The sequence below is a fragment of the Ciconia boyciana genome, chromosome 1 (genome assembly GCF_034638445.1).
Source record: "Ciconia boyciana chromosome 1, ASM3463844v1, whole genome shotgun sequence".
Classification (NCBI taxonomy): domain Eukaryota; kingdom Metazoa; phylum Chordata; class Aves; order Ciconiiformes; family Ciconiidae; genus Ciconia; species Ciconia boyciana.
In genome coordinates this window covers 161,027,443-161,048,233 of record NC_132934.1, presented here as the reverse complement: position 1 = coordinate 161,048,233, position 20,791 = coordinate 161,027,443, and the positions used below count along the sequence as shown (strand labels likewise).

General features: G+C 34.9%; 1 protein-coding gene across 2 annotated transcripts in view; it reads right to left on the bottom strand.

Moving 5' to 3' along the window:
* DOCK9 (dedicator of cytokinesis 9) overlaps positions 1-20,791 on the bottom strand; it is a 136,185-nt gene that overhangs the window by 23,285 nt on the left and 92,109 nt on the right. The window contains exons 31-39 of one of the 2 annotated variants that reach the window (XM_072849945.1): positions 19,458-19,636; positions 18,549-18,665; positions 16,969-17,089; positions 16,010-16,143; positions 12,626-12,740; positions 12,034-12,100; positions 9,388-9,435; positions 7,423-7,559; positions 3,417-3,532 (exon numbers count right to left, since the gene is read on the bottom strand). In XM_072849945.1, coding sequence (XP_072706046.1) covers positions 3,417-3,532; positions 7,423-7,559; positions 9,388-9,435; positions 12,034-12,100; positions 12,626-12,740; positions 16,010-16,143; positions 16,969-17,089; positions 18,549-18,665; positions 19,458-19,636 — 1,034 coding nt within the window. Of the gene's footprint in view, positions 1-3,416; positions 3,533-6,873; positions 6,918-7,422; positions 7,560-9,387; positions 9,436-12,033; positions 12,101-12,625; positions 12,741-16,009; positions 16,144-16,968; positions 17,090-18,548; positions 18,666-19,457; positions 19,637-20,791 lie in introns of both variants that reach the window. The other variant, XM_072849946.1, reaches the window with a different exon arrangement.

Here is a 20,791-nt window from a genome sequence, read left to right as displayed (position 1 = left end):
ACCTGTTTTCTCCCTTTGTCCACTGAGCATATGCACTAGGTTCCTATGGGACTCTAGGATGAAACAACGTGGTCTCTCCTCTTACAAAACACCAAAATAGGTTAATCAATTCAGGGACTGCTCAATCCAGTCCAGGGAGTCCAGAACTGAGAGGACCATGTTCAGTATTGCTCCCTCTGACTCCACTGGCCCTCCAACACAATTCTACTAGGTCTTGCACCTTCTGCAACTCACCTCTGCACACTCCACTCTTCCCTGTCATTACTATATACGGGCATCCAAATGGTATGCTGCAAGGAAGCCCCATTACTATGTCAAGTACGTTTTAAGGTAATATTAACTCAAAGAATCTCGTTTAACAAATTTTTTAAAAAGATTCTTGAGGCCCAGTATAGACCTGGGCTCTTGTAGCAAGCCTTAAGCTCTCTCAAACATGGAAGAGATGTCTAACTGCAGATGTCTCTTTTTCTATTCATGGAGACACAGAAGAAATTCTTCAGGCTAAAGAATTTCAGCATAGCCCTAAGCATTTTGGGTGTTCCTCAATATTAAAAAATTGAAGGAGGCAGTCCTTCATTAAAAGCCATTCTAATAATGTGACTTGCAGACCAGAAGAACTCACTGTGGCTTCAAGCTTTGTGGATGAATAGATATAAATGCTTTCAGGAGAAGCAAAGAAGTGAAGCCACAGGCCGGCCATTTTACAGGAAGCTAGACATAAATGGTTGGATATAAGCCAGTCAGCCTATTTGGTCATAGGAAAAAGTTTTATCTCTTGGAACAATATACAGATCTTCACAGATGACCCAAACCTAAACACCTAACTGCAAGTTCTAAAAGACAGTAAGGCTCACTAGCTTCAGATTTACAGCAAAATAATGAAACATTGTCTTACAAACGCCTATCCTTATGAGGAAATTTATATAATATCCTTTCTTCAGATGTCCCAACATCAGAGGTGGGTAGTTCACTAAAACCACCTAAAGTAACAGGAATTCACACACGATCAGTTAAAATTCTACCAAGAAGCAGACATAATTTGTGATTTCCTACTGTAATAGGTAACAGAGATCTGGATTCCCACTAGTGAAAGATGATCCTGAGGAAAAAAAGTTGTCTGGCCTTCTATATAATATGCTAATTATTCCCAAAAGAAGCAGATTGGTATTACTAATCTAGTGGCCTTCTATGATGGAGTGACTGCATCAGTGGACAAGGGAAGAGCTATGGATGTCGTCTATCTGGACTTCTGTAAGGCCTTTGATATGGTTCCCCACAACATTCTTGCCACTAAATTAGAAACATATGAGTGTGACGGATGGTCTGTTAGAAGGATAAGGAGTTGGCTAGATGGCTGCATCCAAAGAGTTACACTCAATGGCTCAATGTCCAAGTGGAAACCAGTAACGAGTGGCGTCCCTCAAGGGCCCATATTGGGACCAGTACTATTTAATATTTTCATCAATGACATAGACAGTCGAGTGCACCCTCAGCAAGTTTGCAAACGATACCAAGCTGAGTGGTGCAGTTGATTTGCTAGAGGCTTCCCTGTAGCATGCCATCCAGAGGGACCTTGACAGGCTTGAGAACTGGGCCCATGTGAACCTCATGAAGTTCAAAAAGGCCAAGTGCAAGGTCCTGTACCTGGGCTGGGGCAATCTCCAGTGTCAATATAGACTGGGGGATAAATGGATTGAGAGCAGCCCTGTGGAGAAGGACTTGGGGATACTGGTGAATGAAAAATTGGATGTGAGCCAGCAATGTGTGCTTGCAGCCCAGAAAGCTAATTGTATCCTGGATTGCATAAAAAGAAGCATGGTCAGCAGCTCGAGGGAGGTGATTCTCCTCCTCCACTCCGCTCTCGTGAGACCCCACCTGGTATACTGCATCCAGCTCTGTGGCCCCCAGTACATGAAGGCCATGAACATGTTAGAGCAGGTCCACAGGAGAGCTACGAAAATGGACAGAGGGCTGGAACACCTCTCCTGTGAAGAAAGGCTGAGAGAGTTGGGGTTGTTCAGCTTGGAGAAGAGAAGGCTCCGGGGAGACCTCATTGTGGCCTTTCAATATATAAAGGGTACTTACACAAAAGATGGAGACACTTTTTACTAAGGCCTGTAGCAACAGGACAAGGGGCAACAGTTTTAAACTGAAAGAGGGTAGTTTCAGATTGGACATAAGGAGGAATTTTTTTTACAATGCGGGTGGTGAGACACAGGAACAGGGTTGTGGATGCACCACCATTGGAAGTTTTCAAGGTCAGGTTGGATGGACAGGGCTTTGAGCAACCTGATCTAGTGAAAATGGCCCTGCCCATGACAGGGGTTTGGACTAGATGACCTTTCAAGGTCCCTTGCAACCCAAACCATCCTATGATTCTATGTATTTTAGTGCAGTTGATTGAATAGAAGCTCCTGATTCTCCTACCTGTTTTGTTTGGATCTTGTAGACTATTCTGCTATACTCTTACCTACTTTCTCAACATACTGCATACAGATAACCTTAAAGGACTGTCATTCCAAGCACGATGGGCAGCTGATAACTAAAAGATTAGTGTTCATTCTTCTTTAAATCTTTAAAACTAGGTATCTTAATTTTCAATTCTGTAATGAAGTCTGTGGACAGAACTCGTTCTAAACTCTATCTAATTAAATTACTAATAAAAGAAATATTATTATAAATAAGCTAATGTTTTCATAACTGGATTAAAGATAAGACACTAAATTGAATCTTCAAGCAAGGATCTGGATACACTGTTCTAATTAGGGGAGAAACAAGCTAGAGCTATCATCTCTCCTTTTTATAGCTTCACCTTTAATGTTTGGAAAAGCTCAAAAAAAACAGACAGGAAGGATATGCAAGTGGGCGTGCTACAAAAAAGATTCCACAGAAGAGCTACAGTAACTGATAAAACTAAGAAGTCGTCTTATTAGTGGACAAACTGAAATAAAGTTACAGAAAAGGAACACACACAAATTACTGTTAATTAATGAGTGACAATATAAGAAGCCAAGTTCAATATAAAAGTCTGATAGTGTCCAATTATGAATTATGGTTTTGCCATACAATAGATCTTTCACCCCACATTGCCTTTAAAAGTTTTACCACTAACATTAGGTAGACACTAAAGTTTCTAGAAATATTTTTAGGAAGTTAGGATGAGGAAGGAACTTTTCCCACAGATTGCTGCTGATCAGTAAGGAGACTATGCAATGTGTAACTGAAGCCAAAGCATTTTGCTGCAAGAGGTTGTCAGCTTTAACATGACACAATAATGAAATATGATGCTAGAAATACTAAAAATACAATGCTATATTACTAGACTATAAAATATAAATATAATCTAAAAAATATTTTTAAAAATATTTTCTCTAAAGATAATTATGGGAGATGTTAACACCAAGTGAAGAACAAACCTTAAAAGCCATTGTGAATAATGATAGAGTATCCAGAATTGTAAGGCAAACTTCAGTGGCAATATTTGCTTCAAGTAAAGACTGGTGAAGAACATCTGCATCTGAATGGCCATAGCCTACAGAAATTCCAAATGAAGTGTAAGTGCTGGATACACTCATTTAAATGTTTCTTATTTCCAAAAGACTTGCTGAACTAGGAAAAGATTAAGAAGTAAAAAGCCTGACAGAAGTTAGTATTCAATACAGAAAAATAATTCATATTTGAAAAATATTTAAAAGCATATGCACATATAATTATTCTAACATAATTTGCACAAGATCATAAAATATATTAAGTACAAATGTCAACAATAGAAGCATTAAACAGCAGTTAAAACAATAAATGTCTGATGTTTCATATATATGTGTATGTATGTATACACACATGTGTGTATATATATATAAATGTACACAGTTATATATATGCACATATATATTATTAAAATAAGTACTGCAGGAGGATGGAGTTACAGCTGAAAATATGTATTGGTGATTTAGCTATGTTACAATGATCTCAAATTCAATCATAAGTCAATCATCTTAAACATACAAAACACTAAGAGTTGAAAGAATACAATCATGTACTTATAGTATTTTAAGTACTTATAAGTATTTTATCGCTTCTAACTCCATACTGTATTTAAATAATTTTAAAAACATATCATGCTTCAGCACTGGTTATAATATTTTGTTTATGTTCCCTAACACTGATCTTTAAGAACCAGATTGACAAATGTGCCCTGGTTGCTTTATAAAAATTTGGTCTGGATCATGTTTATATGTTAGATTTACAATCAACTTAGCATCACTAAATCAATGACAAGCATGACAAACTTGTTGAGTCCAAGAAAAGAACAGAAGAAATGACATAGTCTTTTATAATGTCACCTAGTCACTTCTTTCTGCATCTTCTTGCTTCCCTGGCTGAACTACACATGCATACCCATAACCACCAGTTTCTTTGGATTTAAACATTCTTTCTGTTAGGAAGTATACACCTCTTTCCTATCATCTTTTGCATTCTCTCTGCCTCCACCTCTTCCTCCTCCCATGTATTTTCTTTGTGGTTTCAATCCAACTACATCCTTCACCTCTGTAATGATGGAAAGGAACAGCTGGCATTTGGAAGCAAGTTTTAACACAACAGCCATTTGTCAAATATTTTTCTTTTAGTAGAAGTGTTCTTTCCTTAAAGGTTCAAAGAAAAATCCTTTTTCATAGCAATCACCTTTGGGTGACCAGAAATCCTCCAGTTAGCCTGTGGTTTCAGTAATGTTGAAGATACCAAGAGATGACAACTATTCTGAGAACTGCATTGAGGACAGGGGAAATATTCTTTAAACAAATAATTTGTTTGCTCTTCCAGATAAGAAAGGTGCAAGGTTTATTATAAATACTAAGGAAAAACTGTAGTCAATGGACAGGATTACAAACAGTTCAGATTTTGTTCTTCACATAAATAATTTAGAACAAACAAATAAATAGGTCATTGATTGATTACTCCACATTATTTCTAGAGACAGAAGTTTTGGGCAGGATGTAAACTTAAAGCAACACTCAATTTGGTTGAGTTAAAAGACTGATTTAGCAGTGCTTTTCCCATATACATGCTAAAAACTATCCTTGTTTCAATTTGCTGTTATTTTAGAGAAGCTAATATTGTATTTTTCATGTATAACTAACATAGTGGATTCTATTTTTCACATGTAACTTAAAAAGAAACTATGGAACTACAATTACCACATATAATATGGACATCTGCCTGGACACACACATGAACATGCACCCATACATTCACATTACTGCAGAGTAACTGGATTTAAAACCATCTAAGAACACTGAAAATGGGATAATCTCTAATGACTATAAGCTTGACAATGATCGTATACTGCTATTACAGATAAGGGTGTCTCTCTCGTATTTCAGTACCTTTGCATGTCACTATTCTACTGAGCATCCTCCTCTCCTCCAGCCCCAACAATACACATATAAATCTACATTCTTGTAGTTTGAGACGCTTTAGAAATTTGAACAAAGGGCCTAATTTCTTTCATACTTAAGCACAAAACTATACTGAAATTCCTCAGAGATGTGAAATATCACTGCCACCATTACTTCAGTTCTATTCCTTGCTTAAATGATTAGAAAGGGAGAAATTAAGTTTATAATTTACATTTATAGACAACTATCTTGCCAAAGAATCATTATTTTAGAAACAAGTAAAGCAACTATTTCCACCAGATACATCCTTCCTGTATGTATCCCATACAGGATACCTACAAGATTTATTCAAGTTCTGACAACTACTTTGGATACACAATACAGGCAGACTGACAACTAAACAAAACTAAAAGTTAGACAACAACAAGACCAAAGATATAGAAATCAAATTCATATTTGACACAGCTTTTACAGCAACATATTTTGACTTCGTAAAACCTTAGTCAATTCAAGCGTAATGTCCTGATATTCATTAAATGTCCAACATTAAAAAAAACTATTATCACTTTACACAAAGTTATCTGAATGAGACACTTTCCTTCATAATTTCCTTCAGATGGAAAAGAACAGAAAGTTTTTTGTTTTTTTTTTTTTCATAAGCATGCATTTATTAAAATCTTTCAGCTCACTGTTTCCTAAAAAAAAAATAAATCAGTAAACTTTGCCAAGTTCTGGAAGTATGAAATCTCTTTGCACAGGGCCCAGAAACAGCCATGTTACTTATTTCCCAGAGATTTTTTTTAGAAGTACGAAGTATTTTACAAGTACAAATATAAAAGTACTTTAAAATCTACAAAGTATTTTACCATACTGAATGTGTAGTCGCATAATGTAAAAGCTTTCTTTTGTGTACCAAAAATATCTAGAAATTACTATGACACAGCAGTAGCAGACTGATTAAAGAAAAAAAAAAGTAATTTGCACAGCTATATAGTTTTCTGACATTTTTACAATTAAAAAATTGCATTTCTTATATTTAAACAGGCATGAGAATACATTTACAAACAGAGAGGTTTGTTGGAATTTTTTTGCAGTTTTCCACTAGACTATGTGGTAAGTCTTGTGCAATTAGGCTAACTGTTGCTTTATATTACAGATAACGAGCTAAAAGATTTTAAGGGACAGTTAGTTATGCTTTGGGAAATAAAAGGATGAACACAGTGAACATACAGTTAACTCAAATAATTGCTTTACTGCACACAATTCTTTTCAGTACCAGTGCTGTATTTTACTGGATTAGTCAATCTGTTTCATTGTTTTTTGAAGCTGAAAATTGAAAAATGGTGCTTCAGAATACTTTACATACAGTATATTTTGCAATTTAAGAGCAGCATGTTTAAAAAGAGAGGCCACAAGCAGATTTAGTTTTCAATACAGCAGTCTTATACAAGCTGACTTCAACCTGATTAAATCTTACCATTGTCTACAGAAATTCCAAGAATACTTGATATCTTTCTCACACTGAAAACAGAAAAATCACTTTATTATTGGACGCTTTTTCACTTCCAGACAAACCAAATCATGGGCTTCACAATCTCTGTAGAAATTCTAAAAAACTTATTTCTCGTTAGGAGATGTCAAAACATGGAGATATGGTCAGAGTTCATATTTTTACTTTTAGACTAATGATTTATAAGACCAAGTGGGGAAAAGAAGCTTAAGAAAGCAAATAGAAAAAAAGGTAAATTTTGTAACTATGTGCAGCACAAAGTTGAAGTGCATATAATTAAAAAAAGTAAAATCCAATTTTAAAATATGCTGTAGTTAACTATGCTCCATGTTATGGCATCAGCCGGCATTGATTGTTCTATCATAAAGCAGGGAACAGACCATTGACTGATTCCAGCTATTAGTTTGACCTAGAACAATAAAAGTCATTGAAATGCACTGGTGGGGCTCTGGGACCCATCTCTGGTGTTGTGGTACTGGTTGAGGATGACGAATGTTACCAGGTCATGAGACTTACTGTGGTTAAAAGTGAGAGAGTTATCCAAGCTGCTCAGCTGCTGCAATCTGGCATGCATCATTCCTGTTCTGTTACGGGAAACAGGCAATGTCTGAGATTTTCGATCATGAACTATGGATCCCAACCCCTCCTGGTTCCTGCAAGATGGGTGAAATGGGATAGAAGCAAAAGTTAGACATGTCAAACTGCAGCAAGACAGGAAGTGTTAGTTAAGCAAAAGAAGTTTTACAGAAAGAATTATAATGCAACCTATTTACTGTTTTATTTAGAAAACAAAAATAGGTAGCTTAGAAAAAGCATCACAGCAAACTCTTTCTTAAAACCTCTAAGCATGAAAGCAAAAGCACACAAGCAGTCGCTCTTGAAGTGCTAAATTTACTTCAGAGCTTTTGAAAACATACATATTTGAGAACATAAATATTCTGAAAATATTCAGAACCCAAAACCAAATCCTCTATTTTGATTGTAAAACTTTTAGAAAAAAGTCAGAAGGACACACAGTGGTAAAATTAGAAAGCATACATGCAACAGGAGAGCAGGAATTAACTGAGGTATTATCGTGTACATCTTACCCAAGCAGGAAGGGAGAAGAGCCATATACTTTGTTAAACTTGCAGCAATCAAGTGAAGAAAACAGAAAAGTGATCTGTGTTAGCAATCAGTACAGGCTAACTTCCTATTGTGTACCACCACCAGAGCTGATGAAAAATGAAAACCAGTGCTTGAATTACAGAATTCCCTGTTCCCTTTCATTCTCTGTCATTTGTGTATTTTAAGAGTACATGCATTGATTGTGATATTCTTCAGTGTAATGACAAGGTGAAAGACTAGAAAGCTACATTTACTGGGAAAACCCAATATCTCTGCAGAACACCAGATGATTTCTATAGCTTAATGTTTTTAGTGTTAACATGCAGTACACAGACTAAGTGATCAGTAAACAAAAAGGAAGTGCGGCAGTCTTCTCTACAAACTAGTCAAACAAATTAGTTCAAAGAATTTTTATAAAAAGCCTGAAAATTATGGACTCCTGTAAATCCAGAGTTTGAAGGACATTTAAACACAAAGGTTACAATCAAAACCTTAAGAAAGCCAGATTTATCTTGGCCTTTGATTTTTTTAGGGTATGTGAAGAGATATGAGATTTTTTCTGAAAAATCTCCAAGGAGATAGTCAAGTTTGTTGTTTGTAGAAAGAGATTCACATACCATTACATCTAAATTAAAAACAAAAAAGCTAACATTTTAGTTAGAATGCTTTACCACCCAAAGTCAGCAACAACTTTCTCTCTGAGTTCGAGGGCCAGTATTTCGACTCCACAAGTTTAATTATAACAGTATTACAATTTCAGCCACAGTGTAAGGCTTAAACAAGTTGCTATATTCTACTCTATTAAAAAACTACTGTGCATTAAAAACCACATTAATGCAAAGATATTCAAATAATTTAGTATATGTTTCTGACTTCCACAGATTTCTCCTAAACAGACTTCAATGGGAACGTGTAAGTATCTAATGGTACTTCAGACTTCAAATTGAAAAACAGCAGCGTTGGAATGTTCACTACTCACCTTTCAGTAAAAACACTATATATAAAATTTCTAAAACATTTCAACAGACATGGTTTTACGGCTAAGTGAATAAATAAAACAATTAAATCATAAAATTGCTTCCCCAAAGACACTATCTCAAGGAAAAAAGTGCTGTAAAAGACAGCATTTAAGAGGTGGGTTTTAAAGTAACTGATAATAAGCACAACACACACACATCATTCTTAAACAGATATCAGACTTGCAGACAGGATACAGGTTTGTTAATATAGTAACCACTTACTTCAAACTGTTATGTATCATTTCACAATAACTCTTCTACTCATGCAATTTATTTGTAATAGAGATTCAAGGCATATTGTACACACTATTATTCTTAGTGAACGAGACAGCAAATTTTAAATTCCACACAGTACCTGGCTATGTATCGTTTTCCCATGTACTGGAACTGATGTAAGCATACTCTGCAGAAAACACATAAGTCAGAGAAGCAACACTTAAAACAATCTCTTCTAGATTTATGTACATTGGAATTATTCAACTATTATTTTTGTTTAACTTTAAACTCTTACACCATAAAACTTCTTTATTTCTCCCACCCTTAAAATTCGCTTCCAGTCCCCAAGCCAAGAAAAGGTAAATATGGCTCTTCTGAAATCAGTCACAGATGGTTGTTGTTTTGGGCAAATTGGGTTTAATAGCAAAAGGCACATAGGTGTGCTCTGGAGGCAGCCTTATCTCAACACTCTGAATCAAAACAGCTAGTGTGAGTCTAACAGTGACGAGGTAGAAGGGCCAAATGGTGAAAAAACAAAACACCTTAGAAAACTGTAAACAGTGAGTTCAAGTGCTTCATCTTGTATAGATTTTCAATATTTATAGAGAAGAAATGTTCAGCCTCAACTACCACAGACAAAATTTCATTATCTGAAGTGAGGCCCACAGTTACAGTTATTTACAAATGAACAGCAATCCAGGACAAGTAACATGAAGGATGGAAGCAGAGAGATAACCAGACATTATATATAAAAATATTTTGCAAAATGTGTATAAGGGTTCAAAATAAGGGCAATACATTTTGCTTTTTTTCCCCCTTGGCCTAAACTCTCTTGGTTGCAGGTTGAGTTTTTGTTTTGTTGGTATTTTTTTTAACGTCTCCAGATTCCAGGATGACAACAGGGTTTCTGACACAACTATTTTCTAAAGGGAATCTGCTTTTACAATAAGATGATGATAAAGACAAATCCCCCAAAATAACTTTTTCATTTTAAAAAAAAAAAATCTATACTTCAATATGATGTGATATTTTAAAGAATCATAATACTACTGGTTCAGATTCACCAAGAAAGTTGAAAGTATAACCTAATTTGCCAGGTGCCTCTGCTTGTCTTCACAACTGGTAAGTACACAGCACTGATGACTAATAAACTAGAAGTCACACTTTCAGATCAAGAAAAATTATCTGAATGGAGGCTGTAATAATGATTTTGTTTGACTCTCTTCCCACCATAAGTAATTATCCTGATAATTCAGAACGCTTAATGCAACTTCCCTTGTCCCTCAGGTAAGAATATTCTAAAAGTTCTTCTTTAAAGCATAAATCCAAATTGAAAGCCAGTTTTCAGGCTTTCTCTTCCATGTGCCAGTTGTGAATGAGGGCGAAGACTGGCAAACAGTCTCTTCAACTCAGCTCCACTTTGTACTCCGACCTTAAGTAGATTAGCTGTCTCCAAACTGCAGAGTCAGAATAGTGTTTGCCTCCCCCAAACTTGTCACTCTGCAGACTAACCTCAATTCCCCTTTCTGATACCTTCTCATCTTTTTTAGATTCTAAGTTTTTTCTGAAAAAGTTATTTGCATGGCAAGTACCTACCTACCAGAAACTCTGTCTTACTGAGGTAATGAGAAACTACTGTAATGACCTGTGTTAATAAAAATCATCATCAAAACAAACGTTATTTGCATTGGTGAAATACTACTAGAATTGGAAGAGGTAGACTTTAGTCTACTCCAGTAGGGTCTGCTCTAGTTTAAGGAACTGTGATATCATCCACTGCACTAATGAGATGGAAATTTTATTCTGTATTCCATATACTGCTCTTGTGATGGAAATATTCTCTGATAATTAGTAATTTGAGATTACTGATTTGATCACAAACCAACCCTATCCAACCCTTAAATAAGAAGTATCTAATGGCAAAATACTATTCACCACTGATTCTGTACAGTTTACACCTCAGGCTTCAGAGAGTCTACTAAGTAGGCTCATTTATTTGTTCAGTTCTGTCTCTGGTACAATCAATATCATGCCAGATGCACTCAAACAATGAGTTAAAACACTATCTACAATATATTCCTAAAATCGACCTTGAGTAGCGCATTCCATAACACAATTAACGACTGATATTACATTGATGGAGCCTCTACTACCGAAACAAAGAAAAGCAGTCCAGTGAAACAAGCAAGGCAAGCAGAAAGCATTCTGTGGCGCACCACTTCAAGCAAACAGCACCTTCTTCACTTTTTATTAATGTATCAGTCAATTCTCCTCAATAAACACACTAAGTATGCATAGGGATGGAGTGTAGCCATTGATAACAAATACTGGATTCATCCTATCTTTTCCCTTATAGAATGGCAGAAGACACAAGAGGAATGGCTAGGAGGATGGATCGTATACCTTTGTTTCTGAAGTTATGCAATTCAATCAATTTTGATATGCAACCATAATTTCAGCAGTTCATGCTACAAGATGCACTTTAATGCAGACAGGTAACAAGACAGTTGGTTCTTCTTCCATGAGCACAGCAATATTCTGAGCACTACTCGCTGTTTAGGAACTTCCTGAGATCACTTCTGTATAGCCTAATTCCAGAAACTATCATGGAATTGGACAGACATGCAATTGTGCACATCAAGTTAAGGACTTGTAAACAGACCAAGATGGCATTATTTTTTCAAACAAATAAATAAAAATGTAGATACACACTTATATCCACACTTAGGTTTTCAACAGCATAGCAAAACGTGAGATTTTATGACAAGCTCAACAAAAATCTTACTCTGTAATCGTGAAAAAGTCCATGAGTTCGGATTTTGTAGCCTTGTTCCAATATGTAAACAATGCATCTAGGAAAATGAAAAATATTAAAAACAAGACAAAGGCAGCAAACACACAAAAATATTAAGTAGAAGAGTTAACATCAATGCATCATCTCACAAACATCCCAGGAGAATGAAGAAGCACTAATATTCCCATTCCAGAAATGGAAATATACACAGCGATCAATCATTTGGTTCCCTGTCATACAGGAAGTTCTGCAGAATAGAGGAATGGACTAGCCCGAGACACTTTTACTGATCAATGAACTATTCTTGACCTCCATTTTCCAAACCAGACTGTACAATCACACACAAATACTCGCCTTCTTACCAAGTCCTTTAAGTTAGCCTCACACTTTGAAGGAATAATGAGTAGTGCTTACAAGGTTTCAGTCAGAGTTTAATTTGATCAAATCACACGTATTTATGAAGTGCAGCACAACATGGTACTTACACCTAAAATATTCTGCTGATTTTGAATAGGTATTAAAATCACAGCCATAAATCCAACACAAGATTTTGAATTTATGAAAAAGAGGTGGAATTACCTACCTTCTGACATACTTCTTAAAATATGAAGGAAACACATGAGCAGACTTTTGATCTCTGCTTGGTCAAGTTTGTCATATCGAACTACAGAACTTCCTAAAGTGCTGCTCTGTTGGTTCTAAAAAGAAAACAGACATATTTTGGCTGAAGAGTTCTTAAACCAATAATAAATTAAAATGTTTTAAATTGCCTTATTAATTCCTGCAACAGAAAAAGGATCTCAGAATGGAGACAAAAATGTTTCATGTAGAGACAGGTCACCAAAACACACATTACACACATGAAGTATACCAAATTAAGCCTCTTTACCTTTGTTTATTTTTATTTCCTTCTTTGTATGACTCCCCCCCCGCCGCCTCCAGAGGGAGGAGTAAGAGGAAAAGTTACCTAACAGTGATTATTAATCTAGTTAATTATACACAGATACCCAACATTGTAGAAATCAGGCATGCCCCTTCTGCTTAGATGAAATACTTTAAAAATAAATGCTACTGTGTTAGGTGATACATATATGCTCCTTTGCTTTTTAAAGAGACTTTATGCTGAACTGCAGACAGACCTGTCTCTACAAAATTCTTTCTGTTTAAAGATGTAAGAACCTCAAGGAAAACATACACGAATGGCAATAATATGCATTCTGGAAGATTAACTACTGATAAGTAACTTGCCCTTGCCTCAAAAACAAAAACTACCCTCCCCAAAAAAACCCAATAATAATAATAAAAACTAAACCACAAAAACTGTCTCCCTACTTCATTTGTTTATACAATTCCTACACTTGTGAGAAGTTAATCAACAATGCTCAGTACTAAAGTCTGTCCAAAAAGAAAAAAAACCCTATAACTGATCTTTCAAAATGTGTACCACAAAAAAAAGGAAAAAATAAAACTGTGAGAATATAAAAATTGAACTTTAGCCAAAGACTTATCTGTAAAAGAATAATTTCCACACAATCAAGTGTTACAAAATCGTCAGTCTGAGGCTTTTACAGGTATACTACATAAATGTTTGTTTAAAGGATAAATTATGCCCTTTTTAGTGCCTAATTCTCACTTCCAATACGAGGCCACTTATGTGAATGGAAAATGAACCAGACATTTAATAAGTTTTCTGTAAAGTCAACAGTCTGGTACAATTGATCTGTGCAACTCTTTGGTTTCTACAAGGAAGTTGGATAATCTTGGCTCCATGACTTTTTTAAGGACACATACCAGTGTTGGAAGAAATCCTTCATATTGAGATTAGAAAAAAATAAAAATAAAAGCATAGACTCAAGGGAGAAAAGCACTTGGTTTCACAAACAAAACGAGAACTGCCAATACCTCAAGGGTATAACAACCCCTCCAGGAACACTCCTCACTGAAAGCAGGTGACACGCTAATCCATGAGGGAACATTTCACAGCATACACATCAATTGACTGCTGAGCCCTTTATCACGTTCCATGTAAAAGGAAAGAACTGCTGTCCTAAAACAATCTGTGTAGATCTGTCACATACTAGCCATTGAATGGATGCGCAGTGAAACTGAATGTGAAACTATGATTAATACTAGCCAGAAGTCACTGTGATTTAGGAGGAAATGGACACCTCTATAAGCCTGATTATCGTAGATTCTAAGGACCTCACAAACTGTTTATCTTTGAAATATCTCTGGTGAACAAGGAGGTGCTACTATACAGCTTTATGGGTACTGAAATAGAGCAGACAATTAACGGGAGGCAGAGCAGAAACAGAATTTGAGTTTCCTAGACTTGCAGATACTGTCCAGAGCACTAGATAATATCCCCTCTAAAATAGTTGAACACGTACATGGATAAAACTAGGACTATAGCTGCTCACAAGCTTAATTTAAAATCATGTCAATAACATATAAAGTATGCACATATTAAAATAGAAACTGATACACTTCCAGCCAATTCTGATTCCAGAAGTATAGTTCTACAGGTTATTCTGAAAGAAAATTACAACAAAAACATGGCTCTTCAGTAATGACATCAAGCAATGAGCAAAAACTCAAAGATGACGTGCACTGAACAACTGATCTACTAGAAAGAAAGTTTGGAAAGCAACGAATAAGAAGCCAGGATTAAGTATTATTCGGGGAAAATATTAACAGCATGCAAAACATAAAACCTGGATTACCTAAATTGGCAGACCAGAGTAGAATTTTCAAAGGATGTTGACTCCTTTGAAAACCCCTTTACTTGGTAAAAACACTACATATTAGTAATTAACAACATGACAGCTAAGTAATAGATGACAGCATTGCCATTTAGCAACAGTGTATGCACAAGATATTTCTTTATTTACTTGGTCAACGTCAAAGAAGATTTTTTAGTTCTATTTATATTAAAGACCCTAAGACTCAAATTCTGCTGATATTTAAGGTGATTGGATTTTTATGCTTAAATTAAATAATGTACATGAACTATTCCAGTTTTGGCATTTAAAGATATTTTACATAGTTACGTTGTACATATTTGGCTTGAGATTCAACTGTTGCAAAGAAGCGGCAAGATTACTGATCACACACTTCACTCAGAAGCTTAACTATACCAAGCACAAAAACAAAATACTTCTTGTATCTGAAGAGAGAAAGCAGCATGCAAAATTTTCTCTGGCAAAGCTGGAATTGTCAGAAGTGAAAAATCCATAGTAACACGGTTTTTCTTTGCAGGGTGAGAATTTTCTTCTTCTCCTCCATTAGGGCGCATAGCATGAGCAGAGTGCCTTCTGAGAAGCTTCTCTCTCTGCCACACGAAGGCATGTCAGAGTCAAGGGGAAAAAGTTAACATGTTGTGACTTGCACAACAAGATCTAAGAAAATGAAATGTGATCAGTATCAACACAACCTCTAGAAAGTCATGACTGAATACCTCATAGTTACTGCAGCCAGAGCTCCTAATTTGTAACAGCTTTAAAGTGAAATTATTTAGAAAAGTCAAACTAATATAAAAGAAATCACCTAGAGAAAGCACAGCAACTATTTTTTCAACATTTTAATAATGCTATGTGTCTTGCGTATAGAACAGGATGGAGTGAAGGTCTCCACAAAATCAAAGAAGCTGTCCTAACTAGAATTCAGTTCTCTCAAGCAAAATTCAATACACTTCGTCTACTGCCCTTCTTTAGCAAAGGAAACAACTACTTGCTTATGTCTCCACATTGAAAATCTGTATTTTCTGCAAAGCAGCTTAGTAAACGCAATACAAAGAGAGTTCATATGATAATTATTTTGCAAAAGAAAAACTTATGTAAAATACTACTCTACAGTTATTCTAGAAATCCCATTCCCAATGGAGATTAGAGAAGTTAACTCCTATGAGAATTAAGATGCAATTTTAGGAATACACTTCGGGGTTTTTACTTCGGTTTGGTTTTTTTACCTTGTCAAGAGAATTGCTCTTGTCACTGTGTCTTTCTGGGAGACTGTTTCCCGAGTCTGTACTTATAAGAGAGCCTCTTGAGTCAGCGTTCCTCACGCTATTAATATTTGGAGTTGACGTGGTGTATGGGGAAGCTAAAAAAAAACCCAAAACAATATAAAAGTCTCGAACAATACATATACTGAAAAAAGTCACTCCATAGTTTAATCAGACTTCTAAACCCACCATATACGTATATATTTTTTAAGAAGGCAAATAATTGATTCTATTTAGTTACTTTTAATGAAGACAAACTTATTCTACAGTTTCAGCAAAGTATATATGTACATACACACAGACTTATGTACAACTACATACACGCGTGCGTAAAAAAACATATGTAGCAATACATACAAACTTACATGAAGCAGCATGTATATTTAAAAAACTCCCCTTCCCTATTTTTCATCTCTTTTTTTTTTTAATTGACTAGTAAGTGACACAACTAATTACAGCAGACAACAACAAATATAAAAACACATTAAGACGACAGACAGGAAGATGCCCACAGGTCTGCACAAGCAGCACTCCACTTAGAGGTGGTCTCTAACATCACGTACAAAATCGTGGATTATGGCACTCTTGCCATAAGTGACTGAGGTTAGTCTTGTCTCCTGTTTCTCTGCAGCAAGGCAAGAGCTATCACCTTTGATGGGGGAAAAAATAGCTCTCCAGGAAACAGCTTTAGTTTCAAATAGAAAAGCAAACCCAAAAAGATCCCAAAAGAAAGATTTCAGACTGTGAATTCTGACCCATTCTGAACAGTTGATTGCATTAGGGTTCTGTTAATGAAAGTAGCAGTAACACTCAAGTATATATGCAGAAAGCAACCAAAGTCGGACACAGAACAATTATTTCTGGTAACAAATGAAAAAGGAAACTGGTTCTTTTTTTAATTATTTTATTTTTTGAGTGCTTACCAATGCCAGAGATAACACCAAATAGATCTTTAGGAAGATTGTTATCCAATGTGTTTCCTGATTTTTGTGGTGTTACTAGCTGACTTGCAGTTGGCAAATTAAGTGCATCATCCTTTGCACTCTGTTTGGAAAAGAGAGGAAAATGTGATTACTGTTTTCCAACATTATGGACTTAGCGAATATGACATACTTTATCTTCTAGAGCAGTATTTATCTTCTAGAGCAGTTATTTGTTACATATTTCTTTCTTAAATTTTATTAAATATGCTCAAAAGCATGGAATGAGATGTTCAGGTATTTGCACAAGCTTGGGATAGCCTAAAACTTAAGATACCTCAGGAAATATCAAAGAAGTGAATATTCCATTGAATTTTAAACACTATAAAACAGATATTTCCAAAAGACACAAATTAATTTTATTTCAAACACCCAAACATTTCTCTTGTTGGAAGGGTATTGTGAATTTCTTTCTTAATACCAAATGGAACAGAGCAAGATACGGACAAAAATAAGATACGTTAATAATTAAATCTTAGATTCAATAATTGCATGCAACTATAATATATCAATATACACCTTCACAAATTCCATTTGAATTAATTCTCCTATAGCCCTTTTACACTACAGCTGTTCCAAAAGCTCTCTCCTTTAAGGTTAAAAATTCTTCTCTACTTTGTAGAAAATTAACCTTTTTTTTGTGGTCCATTTATTTCAGTTTTGGACTGAATAGAAAAATAAGGTTAAAAAAATCTACCACCAATATACAATCTTTTCTGCTGAACAGCAACAGCAACTACTGAATCTGTTGAGATTTTAGCAAGCATAACATTCTCTATGTGTTAGATGTTGGGGGAGTATCCTCTTGCATAAAAATGAAGTATGTGCAAGTGCCTCCAATGCCAGGATCTACAAGAACAGAGGCAAACTGTTTATACAAACTGGCAGGCAGACTAAAGTGAAGTGTAGTTTTTGAGTAAAAAACAGACAATTTAATGAAAACTCCTCTCACAGAAATTGTATCAAAACTGGTTAATAGATACAAACAGGCGGCCATTAAATTGCAGAAACAACTGATATTTTTTATTTCAAATATACTGTTCCTTCAGTTTCTTTGGCTGCTCTTCTTAGAACACTCAAAAAGATGCAGTGGATCCAATCCTGTGTGGTCTATAGTTTGTATTGAAACATAGGTACATGCACCAGAGATACAGAAAAAGCAAGATGTTACATGGCAGTATAATCACATGGCATTAGAATGATACTGTGGCAATCTGTGTGGCCTAGCATTCTCCAAAAATCTTCAGAGGTTCAAGTAGAGATCAATAAGGACGCTGTAACCTGTATGTAGGAACAAACTAGTCAATTATCACATTAGGCATAACTAAGCTGGACAAGAGAAACTGCAGCTAAAACCATAAGGGTTAACTAAGCTGCTAAGCTCAGAAAAAGCAAGAACAAGCCTGCAGAATTCTGAAGTTTATGAAACTCTGTTTGCCAGAAGCATGAGGTATTTCATATACAAGTTACCAATAAATTATGATAAAAATAATTCAGAATACCAAATAGAAATGATCACTCACATTGCTGGAAGGGTTAACAGGAAATGGAGACACATCTTTAACGTTGATTCGCTGAACGTTTTCTATGAGCAGTCCAAAGAGTGGCAAATACATAGTGGCTATTCTTGCCTGATGGCTCTAAATAGAGTTTAACAGTTCATTAACAAATTACAGATTTAATTTTTAATCACCAATTATTTTTTTAAGCTATTCACTCCTACATTACAAAAAAAGAACATTTAATAAATATTTGCCAAGCCAGAGCCCACATTCCTAAGTTCATAAATGGCAAAAGCAGTGATCATCACTGTATTTCATTCTAATTTACAGAAGATCAGTAAGTTTTATTTACTGTTTCAATATAATGCAGAAAAAACCCCAAATTAATGTGATTTTAGCTAAGACTAACCAAGTAAATTAATATTATGTTAACTTGATAAATTAATGATATCTTCTATTAAAATTTTATGGCTTCTCCACAGCACAGCTGATGTTAAAAAAAAAAGTCAGAAAAACTAAAAATCACTTAAAATTTACTACCATGACTTGTAGCTTTCTTATACTCATTTTACGAATAATAGATGATGGAAGGACAGCTGCCAAATATTAAGAGCTAATGTTTAATGAAAATAAGAGCTTTAAAAACATTCGTAAAAACCTGATTACTTTAAGAACAGCAGTTAGATTGCACTGTGCTAAAATGTAATAAACACATGCAATTATGTTAAAAGGTGCTTTGTGCTTTCATTTGGTAAAAATATGGTATTTACAGATTGATTCTGATACAATTTTCATACATATTTTCATCACAGTCTGAACAGAAATAGCATTGCTGCAAATTAGCAATTTTTTTGTGAAAGAAAAAACTTTCTGTATGCATGCACACTTAATCTTTATTATATTGTACTACTAGCATAGCAATACACTTACCCTGGAAGCATATCTATCATCAAAAGAATGCTTTATCATCAAATTCTTGAGCACACTAATAGCAATCTGCCGCACGTCTCTGAACTCTTGTAATGCATTGCCCACCTCCCTTAGAAGCAGTCCCACTAAGAAGTGATTTTTACAGAACTCATCAGTTAAAGAATAGTCCAGGTGAAGGTCTGGAAGTAAAGTACAAGTTCTGTGTAAGGAATGGTATTATTTAAATCAATTTATCAATCACCTTAAGGCTGAACTAAAACGTTTCCAACATTATTGACAAATTCATATATATTCATAGATATAATATATAATCATAGTTATTCATATATCTCTAGCCCAATTCACTGCATGATGACGCATTTATTAAACAGACAATGGTGATGTATGTTTGATCAACAGAAGCTGGAGAAATCTAAATACACTATTTAAAAAAATATATTTAAAATACTGTCCAATATTCAAAAGTGTTCCTATTAAATTTACCTGGACCAGCATCTTATAGCTCCAAATTCAAATTTTAAATCTATATTCAGACACTAAAAACACACACAGTGCACAAAGGTTATGCACATTCTACCTTTCAGGAATTTAGTTGTATGGTAGAAGTAGAATTTATTTTTTAGTCTGTCATTCAGTCCCAGGTTATTTGGGGAATTTGAAAGGACTGCAAGCAAAACATGGATTAAGAAATTTTAGATTCCTGTACTGCAGTTTTAAGTTCCGTCTTCATTATCTTACACATGTATCTATTATGAATATAGAGTACAAAGCCTGCTAACAACTGTGATCTTGGTTAATTGATATTCTCTATGAAAATGGTCTGAAAAATTTGCAGTGTGTAGTAAAAGTGTAATGAAGAGACTGCATTTCCAACATACACGTCCAAATTAAGCAATTTGTTCTCAATATATCAGAACACAGAAGGATACAATAATATTTAAACAAGATAACTTAAATGAATCCATGGAAATTAGACCTGCATTGTAATACACTAGGGATTTTTTCTGCTACAATTAAACAATATGATATTTTCCAGAAATATTTATATATTCAGTGTTAATTGCAATAGAATTGGAATTAAAGAACATTTTATTTGAACATTTGTGCTTAAACCACTGCAATGCACTTTTATTTCATAAAGTATTTCTAATAGTAACTAACTGTAAATCTATACTAAGCCCCATATAGATATATAGATATTATATAGACACATACACACACACAAAATCCCAGCACATCTGACACGGCAAAGTCAAACTGCTCGCCTTTAGAAGTATTTTTTGTGTAATAAAATAATCCAGTTCATTTATGTACTGAATATATGACAGCTTAAG